This window comes from Trachypithecus francoisi, unplaced genomic scaffold, assembly GCF_009764315.1.
Source record: "Trachypithecus francoisi isolate TF-2019V2 unplaced genomic scaffold, Tfra_2.0 Contig00054, whole genome shotgun sequence".
Lineage (NCBI taxonomy): Eukaryota > Metazoa > Chordata > Mammalia > Primates > Cercopithecidae > Trachypithecus > Trachypithecus francoisi.
In genome coordinates this window covers 426,128-441,431 of record NW_022680465.1, presented here as the reverse complement: position 1 = coordinate 441,431, position 15,304 = coordinate 426,128, and the positions used below count along the sequence as shown (strand labels likewise).

Genomic DNA, 15,304 nt, shown 5'->3' with positions numbered 1-15,304 from the left:
GACTATGCTGAAATGGTTGTACATACCTGTGACTATACTTAAAATCAGTAAATTGAATACTTTAAATGGGTGAATTGTGGAGTATGTGAATTAAATCTCAATAAAGCTGTGTTTGTCTTTTTTTTTGAGACAGAGTCTTGCTCGTCACCCAGGCTGGAGGGTGCAGTGGTGCAATCTCGGCTCACTGCAATCTCCGCCTCCCCGGTTCACATGATTCTCCTGCCTCAGCCTCCCAAGTAGCTGAGATTAGAGGTGCCTGCCACCATGCCTGGCTAATTTTTGTATTTTTCGTAGAGACGGGGTTTCACCATGTTGGCCAGGGTGTTCTCAAACTCCTGACCTCAGGTGATCCGCCCCCTCAGCCTCCAAAGTGCTGGGATTACAGGTGTGAGCTACCACGCCTGGCCTAAAGCTGCTTTTTAAAAGTAGCTAGAGAGAAAAGAAAAAAAGGATTACAATTAGATGATTCAATAACATGATGGAAGCAAGGAGCTAGTGGAATGATATTGTCAGTATCCCGAAAAATGTAACTGTCATTACAGAATTCTACATACACCAATACCAGTTTTCAAGAACAAGGGCAAAGTAGAGACATTTTCAGACAAAGAGTTTGCCATCAAAAGATTTTCAATGAAAGAATAAAAAATACACCTTTAGCCAAGGAAAATAATCTCATCTTGAAGGTGTAAGATGCAAAAACAAATGATGAGCAAAGATACTGGGAGATATGTGGGCAAATCTAAACAATTATCAACTGTAAAAACAATATCGGTCAGGCGCAGTGGCTCATGCCTGTAATCCCAACACTTTGGGAGGCCGAGGCAGGCGGATCACCTTGAGTTTGAGACCAGCCTGACCAATATGGAGAAACCCTGTCTCTATTAAAAATACAAAAAATCGCACCATTGCACTCCAGCCTGGGCAACAGGCTGTCTCAAAAGGAAAAAAAAAACACCTATTCTGTGTGTGTGTGTGTGTGTGTGTGTGCGCGTATGTGTGTGTGTGTGTAAAGGGATGGAGAAAAACAAGGTAAAACTAAAACCAGACAACAACAGCATATAAGCCAGGAGCAGTATGATGAGAGCTAAAGCATTCTTCAGCACCATATGACAGGAAGAGAAAAAAAAGAACAAGAAAAAGAGAGTTAAAGCATCCTAAGGTTTTTGTATGCTGTAAGATAAAGGTACAGATGCCAGTCACCTTTAGACTTAAAGTATGCATGTTAAGTAGGTACAAAAACACTTAGATGACTTCCAAACAAGAATAGGAAAAAAACTAGGGTCAAAAAAAAAAAAAAAAGCTCATTTAGAATATCTCAAAATAAGATATCTGAATTTACTTCTACTATAATCACTACACCAAGGTAAATAAACTAATTCTCAGCCGGGCACGGCAACAGAGTGAGACTCCGCCTCAAAAAAAAAAAATTAGAGGACCCCTTGGCTGGCGTGGTAGCTCACACCTGTAATCCCAGCACTTTGAGAGCCCGAGGCCAGTGGATCACCTGAGGTCAGGAGTTAAAGACCAGCCTGGCCAACATGGTGAAACCCCATCTTTACTAAAAGTACAAACAAATTAGCCAGGCGTGCTGACAGGTGCCTGTAATCTCAGCTACTTGGGAGGCTGAGGCAGGAGAATCTCTTGAACCCAGGAGGTGGAGGTTGCTATGAGTTGAGATCACGCCATTGCACTCTAGCCTGGGCCACACGAGCAAAATTCTGTCTCAAAAAAAAAAAAAAAATTAGAGGACCCCAAAATTGCTTTTTTTCTGGGTAATGTCTGTCAACACTCACCAGGTTAGAAATAATACTGAGAATATTTTTTTTGAGACAGGTTCTTGCTCTGTCACCCATGCTGGAATACAATGGCACCATCACAGCTCACTGCTGCCTCCAACTCCCAGGCTCAAACGATCATATGATTTCCGCGCCCCGCCCCACCCCCAGCCTCCCAAGTAGTTGGGACTACAATTGCATGCCACCACACCCAGCTTTTTTTTTTTCCCCCAGTAAAGACGAGGTCTCACTAGGCTGAAATGCAATGGCATGATCTCAACTCACTGCAACCTCTGCCTCCTGGACTCAAGCGATCCTCCTGCCTCAGCCTCCTAAGTAGCTGGGACTATAGGCACATACCACCACACCTAGCTAATTTTTGTACATTTTGTAGAGATGGGGTTTCACCATGTTGTCCAAGTTGGTCTCGAACTCCTGAGCTCAAGTGATCTGCCCACCTCGGCCTCCTCAAAGTGCTGGAATTACAGGCATGAGCCACCACGCCCAGCCCATTTCTACAAATCTTTTTAATGTCTCTGGCTTAAGAGAATACAGTTGGAATCTGTGCTTCTATATTAATTCTGTTATGTTTTGATTGAATTGCATGAAGAAAATCCAGCCTCACACAGATATATAGTTGGAAAAGGTAGGAATAGTTTAAAAGGCTTTTCAGAAAATTACGGATATTAGTCTTTGCTACTACACCAAAACTTGACAAGTGGTAGTTTCTTAAGGGGTAGCTGTAATGTGGAATCTGAAACACTCTCAATGAAAGCTCTGTACTCTGTTCCATTAAAATTCATTGATGCATCTTGTATTTTAAAGGGTTCTTTTACCCATTTATGAATTTAGAATATCATATTTGTTCATCGGGAAAATATTGGCTCACTGAGTTATACTGAGCTTCCAAATGCTGACACATTTCATTATATGGTAACTAAAAATCACAACATTAATACCATCACCAATTATTAGAAAAGTCTTTCAGGTATCTGAAAGCTGTCAGGTTCATAGTGGCAGATACAAATTTTCTAAACTTTAATTTTTCACTTGAATGCTCAAATGTTATCACTGGCAACAGATACGGCCAGTTGTTTTCTTTGAATAACAGGCTTGTTTTGTTCATTTTCAAGAAAACATCTTCCAAGTACCCAAGTCTGTATAACTATGGTTTGTATGTCAGTCACTCTTGTTTTTGAGACAGAGTCTCACTCTGTCGCCAGGCTGGAGTGCAGTGGCGTGATCTTGTCTCACTGCAACCTCTGCCTCCTGGGTTCAAGCAATTCTCCTGCTTCAGCCTCCCAAGTAGCTGGGACTACAGGTGCGCATCAACATGCCTAGCTAATTTTCCTATTTTTAGTAGAGACGGGGTTTCACCATGTTGGCCAGGATGGTCTCAATCTCTTGACCTTGTGATCCGCCTGCCTCGGCCTCCCAAAGTGCTGGGATTACAGGTGTGAACCACTGCGCCCGGCCATCAGTCATTCTTTCAAATAAAAAAGGAGCTAGTTTGGCTCACAACTCAATCACACAAATGCTTTTCCTCAGAATAACCATTGTACTTTAGTATGCAGGAGGACTTTGTTTGTACTTGCCATTTCATCACACAGAATATTAAAGACGTAGAGATTTAATAAAACTATTGAGTTAATTTTTATGCTTCACTTGACATTCTTAAGTGAAATTAGCATTTTTGTTTTTTTACCACAATGAAGAACATAATGAAGAATATGCTAGTACAGTTTGGTGCCACTGCCTTGATTCATGTTAAATGGCCAGTAGTTTTACCCACAATTGCTTTAGCACCATCAGCGCTAAGGTCAACAAAGTGAAAATGGCAAATAATACCTTGGTATTATTATGAAAATAATTTTGACCTCTTGGACTTCCTGAAAGGGTCTTAGGAAGCCCAGGGGGTCCACAGACCATATTTGAGTATTTCTTGTCTAGGACATCATGTTATATCTAGATTATCATGTCAGCTTCTTAACTAGTATTCCTGCCTTCGGCCTCTCTCTTAATTCACATTGTTGGGCACTACTAGATATAGCTTCCTACAGAGCTGCTTTCAACATATTCCAGCCAAAAATTTTCAGTGATTTACCCACTGAATAAAGTTCAAATTCCTTAGCATCACATCGGAAGACCTCTACAATCTGTCCTCACCCAACTTTTTCAGACTTACCACCTAACACCATCGCCAATTAAGTCAGGCTGGTCTATTTAAGGTCTCATAAAACACAATTTACACACCTCACAACTTTGCTTGAAATATTCCCATCATATCAAATATCATTTTCTGTCACCAAATCCCAAATCCTATTCAAACTGTGAGGCCCAGCTCAACACCCACATACTTTATGGTGCTTTTAACTAATCATTTTGATTTACAGTGCTTTCTTCTTTCCTGGAAATATTATAGCAATTATTATCCTCAAACTATCATATGCTGTTTTTGATAATTTATGTGATTTCCTTAATTCTCCAACTAGATTTCAAGTTCCTGGAGTATAGAAACCCTATGCTAAACTTTGAATCTTCTACAGTGCGTAGAACAATGCAATGAACACACTGGAAACATCATTTTAAAAAATAAAATCAATAAATGAATTCCCTTCCCAAAGGCAAGAGAAATACAGTTAGACGAGTGATTCACACGGTCTGTGAACTACTGATGGTCCTTGAAAGTCTTCCAGGTGGACAGTAGATTGATTTCTTAAAGTTATTAATGTTTTTAAGGGAAATAATTATGCTATTTAATAAAAATCACTCCATTGGCACTCATGAAAAGTAATCCTCTCCTTCTCATTAATTCTGATGAGGCTTTTGCAGTGTTAATCAAGAAAATGTAGAATAAATGACTCAAAGGACCCTGTTGAAGTGGTTTAAAAGGGAAAAGATGGCAATGAGTGCTCTAGATCAGCAAACAAGACTCCAATGTGAAATCAACTTTATCTGTAACATTTTTATTTCCTTAAAATAAGATATAAAGTAAATATGATAAAAACTTTCTATTTGTTAATCTGAGAGACAGGAGCAAAATAGAATGCTATCATTTGCCCTTTTCTGTATATTTGATACGTCTATGTTATCTTGGTACATTTCTGTATGTTTGATATATTTTTAAAATAAGGAAAAACACATTGTATAGCATGCTGAAGGATATATGGTGCATCAATATACACTCATGTACTATTTGATTGATGCCTAATGCTGTCCAATTTTTACTTACCAGTGCATCATCTTGCAATGAAGCAAAAAAGAAGCCATAGAGCAAGTTAATTGCTCCTTACGATCAATGAAGTCAAACATTGCAACCAGCCAACGATAAAAAAGCACCTATTGAAGAGACAAAATACTTATCTTTAAAGAAATATAACTGGTACAGAAGAGTTTAATTCTGCCCCCCGTCCCCCGTCGCCAGGGCTATTTTAGAGGCTTCAGGCACAAAGTAGAATAATAATTTTATTTCTCAGTAAAAATTTCTGTTTGAACATAGCCCTTGCATCAAGATATATTGTTACAAAACTACAGGCTTTGCACAAAAGGCCAATGCCATTACTTGATAAGTGGCTCTTCCTTGTCAGCCCTTAAGTGGTTCTGAAGGACTTATAATCAAAGTGTTTAAAAAGATTACCTTGGTGCTACCAGAACACTTGTCAACACAAAGCCAGGAGACTGCCTTAACCACAGAATCTTGTGATATTACTGTTGTTGGGATCATGCACTTCAATATCCGTGTGTTTACAGCATTTCCTGGAAAGGAGACAAGCTAAATTAAACTACATTTTAATGTCTCGATTGTTCTTTTACTATTATTCACTCTTGGATCTAAAAATCTCACATTAGGCTGGGCGTGATGGCTCATGCCTGTAATCCCAGCACTTTGGGAGGTCATGGTGGGTGGATCACCTGAGGTTGGGAGTTCGAGACCAGCCTGACCAACATGGAGAAACCCCATCTCTACTAAAAATACAAAAATTAGCCAGGCGTGATGGAGCATGCCTGTAAGCCCAGCTACTCGGGAAGCTAAGGCAGGAGAATCGCTTGAACCCAGGAGGCGGAGGTTGTGGTGAGCCGAGATCGCGCCATTGCACTCCAGCCTGGGCAACAAGACCAAAACTCCATCACGAAAAAAAAGAAAAAAAAACCTCACATTATATTGAAGGCAATAAAAACCAACAGTATGTAAAATTCAGTATCTCTTATCATTATTAATAAATTGTTCAAAACAAAAATGTACCTTTAACTACTGATGTAAACTATAAGGCAATGGTTAGGCACAGTGGCTCATGCCTATAATCCTAACACTTTGGGAGGCCGAGGCAGGCAGATCACTTGAGCCCAGGAGGTCAAGACTAGCCTGGGCAACATGACAAAACCCCGTATCTACTAAAAATACAAAAATTAGCCAGGGGTGGTGGGGGAAGCCTTTAGTCCCAGCAACTTGGGAGGCTGATGTGGGGGAAACACCCGAGCCCAGGGAGGTCGAGGCTGCAGTGAGCTATGATCGTGTCACTGCACTCCAGCCTGGGTGACAAAGTGAGACCCTCTCTTAAAAAAAAACAAAAATAAAAAACTATAAGGCAAATTATTTGGCTCAAATATTTCTATTTAAAAAATATAAATGAGTACAGGGTTTCTTCTTGGGGTGATGAAAATGTTCAAGAATTAGATAGTGGTGATGATTACACAACTCTGACTATGCTTTAAAAAACGCTGAATTTGGAGCCGAACGTGGTGACACATACCTATAATCTAAGCACTTTGGGAGGCTGAGACGGATGGACTGCTTGAGCCCAGGAGTTTGAGATCAGCCTAGACAACATAGCAGGACCCCATCTCTATGTAAAAAAAAAAAAATTAGCTGGGCATGGTGGCGCCTCCTGGGAGGCTGAGGCCGGAGGACTGCTTGAGCCTAGGAGTTTGAGATTAGCCTAGGCAATATAGTGAGACCCCAATCTCTACAAAAAATACAAAAATTAGCCAGATGTGGTAGCACATGCCTATAGTCCCAGCTACTTGGTAATCTGAGGTAGGAGGATCACTTGAGCCTGGAAGGTGGAGGTTGCAGTGAGCTGAGATCACACCACTAGACTCCAGCCTGGGTGACAGAGTAAGACTCTGTCTCCAAAAACAAAAATGCTGAATTTTTAAAACAGTGAATTTTGCCAGGAGCGGTAGCTCACGCCTATAATTCCAGCACTTTGGGAGGCCGAGGCAAGCAGATCACCTGAGATCAGCAGTTCAAGACCAGCCTGGCCAAGGTGATGAAACCCCATCTCTAATTAAAAAAATACAAAATTAGGCCAGGCGTGGTGACTCACACCTGTAATTCAGCCTGGGCGACAACAGTGAAACTCCATCTTGAAAAAAAAAAAAAAATTAGCTGAGTGTCATGGTAGGTGCCGTAATCCCAGCCACTCAGGAGGCTGAGGCAGGAGAATCACTTGAACCTGGGAGGTGGAGGTTGCAGTGAGCTGAGATCACGCCATTGCACTGCATCCTGGGCTACCAGAGTGAAACTCCATCTCAAAAATAAAAAAGTAAAAAAAAAAAAAATACTGAATATTATGAGGGCACGGTGGCTCACAATTGTAATCCCAGCACTTTGGAAGGCCAAAGCAGGCAGATCATCTGAGGTCAGGAATTCAAGACCAGCCTGGGCAACATGGTGAAATCCCATCTCTACTAAAAATACAAAAATTAGCTGGGCGTGGTGGTGAGCACCTGTAATCTCAGCTACTCAGGAGGCTGAGGCAGGAGAATCGCTTGAAACTGGGAGGCAGAGGTTGCAGTGAGCCGAGATCACATCATTGCACTCCAGCCTGGGCAATAAAAGTGAAACTCCGTCTCAAAAAAAAAAAAAAAAAAAAAAAAAAAAAAAAAAAAAAAAACAATGAATTTTATGGTATGTGAGTTAAATCTCCAAAAAAGCTTTCAATCAGAGGAAAATTCAAAGATTTTTTTTTAATGGCCTCATAGACTGATTTATTTAAAGCTACTGATGGACGCTTTGCATGAGGTGTTACATTTAAGAATGTATTGTTCATGAGACAATGTGAGCCAGAAATAAAACATATATATAAAATTAAAATGTATATATTTGTATCATCCACTCGCCCCAAAAAAGCAGGGAGAGTAGCAGAATAGAACAGATTTTTTTTTTTTTTTTTTTTTTGAGACAGGGTCTGACTCTGTCACCCAGGCTGGAGTGCAGTGGTGCAATCATAGCTCACAAGAACCTCAAATTCTGGGCTCAAGCAATCCTCCCACCTCAGCCTCCAGGGTAGCTGGGACTACAGGCACGTGCCACCATACCTGCTTACGTTTTTTATTTTTAGCAAAGACAAGGTCTCACTATGTTGCCCAGGCTGGTCTCGCACTCCTGGACTCAAGGGATCTGCCCACTTCGGCCTCCCAAAGTGCTGGGATTACAGGCATGAGCCACCGTGACTGGCCTAGAACAAGATATTCTTGGAATTGACTGGCAGTAATACCATTCTACACTAGTCCAATCTTTCCACTTGATCTCAGGCCTCTATGGTGTTCTCCCATCTGGTAATAGAAATGATGTCACAGAGATCACCTGAGGTCAGGAGTTCGAGACCAGCCTGGCCAACGTGCTGAAACCCCATCTCTACTAAAAATACAAAAATTAGCTGGGTGTGGTGGCGCATGTCTGTAATCCCAGCTACTCAGGAAGCTGAGGCAGGAGAATTGCTTGAACCCGGGAGGCAGAGGTTGCAGTGAGCCGAGATCACGCCATTGCACTCCAGCCTGGGTAAAAAGCGAAATTCCATCTCAAAAAATAAATAAAGAAAGAAAGAAAATGAAGGTAATGAAGTAGACTAAGTGACCTTTTAAGATGCCTTCCAGCAACATTGTTTAAATTACTACGTATACTTAGATAAATACTAAAAATGGTTCTCATGTATTTGGTGACAAAAGTATGTATTTTGCATTTTATTTGTAATGATATATGGTAACTGGTCATTTTCAGCATATGCACACAGAAACTTTTTGTGTGTTTACACAAAAAAGCCCATTGTATAATCTTAACAGATTGGTCTTATGTGAGAACAGTAAACAAAAAACTGCAACTAATTCCATGAACAACCTAATTCAAGTCTAAAAGGAAGGTCGGGCACAGTGGGTCACGCCTGTAATCCCAATGCTTTGGAGGCCAAGGAGGGCGGATCACCTGAGGTTGGGAGTTCGAGACCAGCTTGACCAACATGGAGAAACCTCATCTCTACTAAAAATACAAATTAGTCGGGCATGGTGACGCATGCCTGTAATCCCAGCTACTCAGGAGGCCGAGGCAGAATTCCTTGAACCCAAGAGGTGGAGGTTGCAGTGAGCCAAGATCGCGCCATTGCACTCCAGCCTGGGCAACAAGTGCAAAACTCAATCTCAAAAAAATAAATAAACAAAGTCTAAAAGGAAAAACTAATAGCAAAGTGATGACAAAAGCATCCGAGACCGGGCACAGTCGCTCACGCCTGTAATCCCAGCACTTTGGGAGGCCAAGGCAGGTGGATCACGAGGTCAGGAGTTCAAGATCAGTCTGCCCAAGATGGTGAAACTCCGTCTCTACTAAAAATACAAAAACATTAGCCAGGCGTGGTGGCAGGCACCTGTAATCCCAGCTACTTGGGAGGCTGAGGCAGAGAGGTGGAACTCGGGAGGTGGAGGTTGCAGTGAGCTGAGATTGCACCACTGCACTCTAGCCCGGGCGATGGAGTGAGACCCAGTCTCCCAAAAAAAAAAAACGAAAACTGCCCTTGGCCAGGCACGGTGGCTCACACCTGTAATCCCAGCACTTTGGGAGGCCAACGCAGGAGGCTCATGAGGTCAGGAGATGGAGACCATCTTGGCTAACACAGCGAAAAAAAAAAATACAAAAAATTTGCCAGGTGTGGTGGCATGTGCCTGTAGTCCCAGGTACTCGGGAGGCTGAGGCAGGAGAATTGCTTGAACTCAGGAGACAGAGGTAGCAGCGAGCTGAGATCGTGCCACTGCACTCCAGCCCGGGTGACAGAGCAAGACTCCATCTCAAAACCAAAAACAAAAAACAAAACAACATCCCCCTCGAGCCATGTGCGGTGGCTCAAGCCTGTAATCCAAGCACTTTGGGAGGCCAAGGCGGGAGGATCACTTGAGTCTAGGAGTTCCAGACCAGCCTGGGCAATATAGTCAGACACTGTCTCTATTATAAAAAATGTGTGTGTATACCTATCTATCTATATATATGTGTGTGTGTGTATATATATGTATATATATACATATTTTTAAAAGAAAAAAATATAGGTGCTAGGTGAGTCAAAAGAAAAAAAAAAAAAGCATCTCCTCAACATACCAAATTTGCCACTGAGTGCAATATTTAATAGAATGTCAATTTCTTCTGAAGCTAACCATTCTTCCAAGCCACATTTTCCACAGTTTTCAAGTGTTTTTCCAAGGTTTTATCTTTATTCTGTGAAGTTTTAATGGGACCTGAAAAAAGAAACAATATTAAATAGTGAGACCTTTAAAATTATTTCAGTCTTCGGCCTCAATAATAACAATTTGGAACTCTTTAAAGGAATAGCTAATGACCAGGCGTGGTGACCCACATCTGTAATTCCAGCATTTTGGGAGGCCAAAGCAAGAGGATCACTTGAGGCCAGGAGTTTGAGACCAGCCTGGGCAACATGACAAGACTCTATCTCTACAAAAAAATTAAAAACTAGCTGGGCATGCTGGCATGTGCCTGTGGTCCCAGCTCCTCAGGAGGCTGAGATGGGAGGCTCACTTGTGCCCAAAAGGTCAAACGTACAATGATCATGCCACTGCACTCCAGCCTGAGCAACAAAGCAAAACCCTGTCTCCAAAAATAAAGGAGTTTATGTAAGAAGTGTCTTCACAAAAACCATTCAAAGATGTTTTTAACTAAAGAATATTTAACAGCGATAGCGCCTTCAGTGAGGAAAGCTGGATTATGCCTGACATTTCCATTCTAAACTAACTAAAAGCACTGAACTTAGACTACAACCTGTTTCAATACTAGGACAGTGGTTCCCAAACTTTGCCATACATTGGAACCACCCAAAGCCTTTAAAAAAATCCTATGCCAGGTTGCATTCCATACCAATAAAATCAGAAAGTCTAAGAGTGGATGCCTGACGTCAGTTTGTTTGTTAAAGATTCTCAGAGCCAAAGGGGTAGAGAGGAAGGAAAAGAAAAAAAAGATTCTCAAGTGATCCCAATATGCGGCAGTTTGGGAACCACTCTACTAGTAAGTTTTGTTGTTGTGTCCCTAGTGCCCAGCATACTGATATGTAGTAATTGCTCAATGTCTATTAAATAAACAAGAGCATGAATGAGTAAAATTATGCTTTCCTTTAAAAACTCTTCAGAAAAAAAGACTAGAATATTTTTACAGAAATAGGACTTTCATAAGGAAAACAATCCACCTTTACCTTTCTCAAAATATCCCACTGCCATTTGCAAAGCATCTTCAGCTTGATCATCAGCATGTTCATAATCTCCCACTGGATTGTTTTGTCCATGTTTTGAGATGTTCTTTGAGTTGCTTGGACCCTGTTTTACTTTCCAGGCTGAAAGCGTGGTCTGAAAACTATTTTACTACTGTGAAGTCCTGTTTTGTGCCTTGACGTTCTTAACTCTCTTTTGAGGTGACATTACTGCATATGTTCTACACAGAAACAAGTGTTATCATAATCAGCCAAACAGTCCTTTTTATCCACAGAGACAGGGTGTGTTTCCAGTATTTAGTATACAATAGCTAGCATACAACAGGCATGCAATAAATAAGTTGACAACAATTCAGGAAACAAAATCTAGAGGTTGACTTTCTCAGAAAGTCCTTGCCCTAAATAGAAATAGAAACAACCTGCCAAGGAACGTTCATCAGCTGAACTAGCTTTCTAGTGGAAAAAAACAGTAAGAGTACAGGCAACATATACAAGTTAGTTCTCTCTTAGAATGGCTATGTCATATAAATGGGTCCAAACTAATCCATCTCGGCGGGCATGGTGGCTCACACCTGTAATCCCAGCACTCTGGGAGGCTGAGGCGGGCCTGACTTGAGGTCAGGCATACAGGAGTTTGAGATCAGCCTGGCCAATATGAGGAAACCCTGTCCCTGCTAAAAATACAAAAATTCGTTGGGCATGGTGGCACACACCTGTAATCCCAGCTACTTGGTAGGCTGAGGCAGGAGAATCGCTTGAACCCAGGAGGTGAAGGTTGCAGTGAGCAGAGATTGCACTGCTGCACTCCAGCCTGAGTGACAGAGCGAGACCCTGGCTCAAAACAAACAAAAAAACTAATCCAACTCAATAACTCAATCTTACTTTCTCCACTCCTATTTTCCCCACTTCTCCTTGATTTTGCTTTTAATCTTTATGCTCCTAAATTTGTCAGTGCTAAGTCAAAGCTGCATAGTTCAAAAGCCAAACTGGTGGCCAGACTAAGCATTTTCAGGAGACAAATATTCCCATTCATTCACTTAATAAATAATTACTAAATGTCATCTACCTGCCAAGCACAAGTCTAGTTACCAGGGATAAAATAATAAAACAACCAAGGTCCCTGCTCTCATGACACTTACACTGAAAGGGGAGGTGAGAGTCAATAAATAAGTATACAACTAAGACCGGGCATGGTAGTTCACAGCTGTAATACCAGCACTTCGGGAGGCCGAGGCCGGAAGATTCCTTCAGCCTAGGAGTTCAAGACCAGTCTGGGCAACACAGTGAGACAACGTCTCTACTAAAGATTTAAAAAATTAGCGGCCGGGCGCGGTGGCTCAAGCCTGTAATCCCAGCACTTTGGGAGGCCGAGACGGACGGATCACGAGGTCAGGAGATCGAGACCATCCTGGCTAACCTGGTGAAACCCCGTCTCTACTAAAAAATAAAAAAAAAAAAAAAATTAGCCGGGCAAGGTGGCGGGCGCCTGTAGTCCCAGCTACTTGGGAGGCTGAGGAAGGAGAATGGCTTAAACCCAGGAGGTGGAGCTTGCAGTGAGCTGAGATCCGGCCACTGCACTCCAGCTGGGCGACAGAGCAAGACTCCATCTCAAAAAAAAAAAAAAAAAAAATTAGCTAGGCGTAGTGGCACGTGCCTGTAGTCCTATCTACTCAGGAGGCTGAGGCAGGAGAATCGCTTGAGCCCGGGAGGTCGAGGCTGCAGAGAGCCGTGATTGCGCCACTGCACTCCAGCCTGGGTGACAGAGCAAGACTTTGTCTGAAAAAAATAAAAAATAAAAGGAAGAAAAGTAAGCAATAATGAATATAATACACAGTGATGTGATAGAAATGAAGTGGGGATGGGAAGCTACATTGTAACTTTGTAATAAGTGTTCAGAGAAAACCTCTCTGAAGTGACCTTTGAACTGAGATTTGAATGTCAAGAAGGAACCAGCCATGAGAAGATCTGGTGGAACAGTATTTCATGGAGAAGAGGAAGACATGCTAAGACCTTTAAGACCTTAAAGCAAAAAGAGCTTTATGTGTCAAAGAAACAGCAGCTTGGCAGGGCAAGGTGGGTCACACCTATAATCCCAGCACTTTGGGAAGCTGAGGGCAACATAGTGAGACATTGTTTCTTTTTTTTTGAGACAGTATCACTCTGTCACCCAGGCAGGAATGCAGTGGAATGATCTCTATCTTGGCTCACCACAACCTCCGCCTCCCAGGTTCAAGCAATTCTCCTGTCTCAGCCTCCCAAGTAGCTGGAATTACAGGCTCACACCACCACACCCGACTAATTGTTGAATTTTAGTAGAGACTGGGTTTCACCATGTTAGCCAGGCTGGCCTCAAACTCTTGACCTCAAGTGATCCACACCCGCCTCGGCCTCCCAAAGTGCTGGGATTACAGGCATGAGCCACCACGCCTAGCCCAACTCTGTCAAAAGAAAGAAGAAAAAAAGGAAAGAAAGGAAAGGAATGGAATGGAAAGGAAGAAAGGGAGGGAGAGACAGAGACAGACAGAAAGAAAGAAGAAAAGAAAGAAAGAAAAGAAAGAGTAATAACATTAGTCTTAGAGGGAGTGGAATGAAAGAGGTAAAAGGTAATGAGCGATGAAATCAGAACGTAGCCAGTGACTAAGATCATATTGGGATTTGCAGGCCAGAGTAAGGAGTTTAGATTTTAAGTGTCACGGGAAAATACTGGGGAAGAGGGAAAGGTTAGAGAGTGGAGCAATACCACCTGATTTGCGTTTGAAGATCATGTTAGTTGCAGTGCAGAGACGAGAACGTTAGAGCTCAAGGAGAGGCAAGAAACCAAATAAAAGGCTGTTGCAGAAGTCCAGAAGAAGGATGACTGTAGCCTGCACTAGGTCTAGGGTGTAGAAGTGGAAAATGATTGGATTCGTGCAATGTTTTGGAGTTAGATAGAGCAGGCCGTGATAAAATAATTGGATGTAGGGAAAAGGGAAGAGGAACCAAGAATGACTTCTGAGTTTCTGGCTGCAAATAGGAAAAACGAAAGGAATGGTCGGAATGACACTTACTCAATCCCACCTCCCTGGAACAGATGAGGCCAGATCAGGAGAGGAATATGTCCAAACCAGTGGGACGTTACAGGTTCCGAGTTATTTCCTAGGTTCCTAGGAAAGAAGGGCAAGGGAGCAGCTTCTGACCCCACCCAGTTGAACCATCCCAGCGCTTCCCAAGGATCCTTGGAGGGAAACTGGTTAGGAAAACCCGACTGCAGTCACACCTTGCAGGACAGTCCCACCCTCAAAAGTTAAAAAATTCTCTTCGCTCCCATTTCGCGCGGTGCTTAACAGTACCTCCTTACCTGACACTCTACTTGTACCCGCACAGGCCTCTGACGACCGAATGCCGCCTCCGGAATTCAAAGAAGCTGACTCCACCCCACGCATGCGCTTCCGCGCAGACCCAGGCGGCGGCTGGGCCGAGCAAGGCACTCAGCTGAAGCCTGATTGGCTAGAGGTGGCGGGTGGCTCGGTGGCGGGAGGTGGCGCGCGCGACGACGCTGACGTAACCCAATTACGGAGAGCGGCTTGCCCCACCCACCTGAGCCTGTGGGGAGCGCAGCGAGTGGGCCGTTGCTGCTGGTGTCAGCTGATTGGCTGGCGTTCCCACTGAGCTAAGAATATTCACGTTCGTCATTTTGCGTATAGCGGGACAATTCGTGTCTGGGTTCTTGAATTTAACATGATCATTATAGTGATTATTTTGCCTAGGCTGACCCAAGATGTCGGGACTTTGTAGGAAAATGTGAAACCGCAAATATCACAATAAATGTGGCTTCTCCCTGGCCGAGACTTAAGTTAAAGGGCCTGTCGCTTTCCCCATGTGAACCTAGGGCGTGGGAGGAAAGAAAGGCTGAATCTGCCCTCCTTTTACCGAGAATGGGTATTGATATCCTCCAAGGTTTTCTAGAAACCGGCTGTCAACATGTAACTATTACTAACAATGAGGAGTTAATTGACCTTAAAGAAACTGGCTTTAAAAACAGCAACAAGGGTTTAGTCTAAGCTCTCAGCT

The 15,304-nt window shown here is 42.7% G+C and overlaps 1 protein-coding gene across 1 annotated transcript in view; it reads right to left on the bottom strand.

Annotated features, from left to right (window-relative positions):
- Positions 1 to 14,659, bottom strand: part of CENPI (centromere protein I) — a 67,736-nt gene extending 53,077 nt beyond the window's left edge. The window contains 8 exon segments of the mRNA XM_033214315.1: positions 5,008 to 5,057; positions 5,060 to 5,114; positions 5,413 to 5,531; positions 10,138 to 10,191; positions 10,194 to 10,274; positions 11,240 to 11,475; positions 14,302 to 14,397; positions 14,592 to 14,659. Coding sequence (XP_033070206.1) covers positions 5,008 to 5,057; positions 5,060 to 5,114; positions 5,413 to 5,531; positions 10,138 to 10,191; positions 10,194 to 10,274; positions 11,240 to 11,462 — 582 coding nt within the window. The 5' untranslated portion in view covers positions 11,463 to 11,475; positions 14,302 to 14,397; positions 14,592 to 14,659.
- Between the last annotated feature and the right edge of the window lie 645 nt (positions 14,660 to 15,304).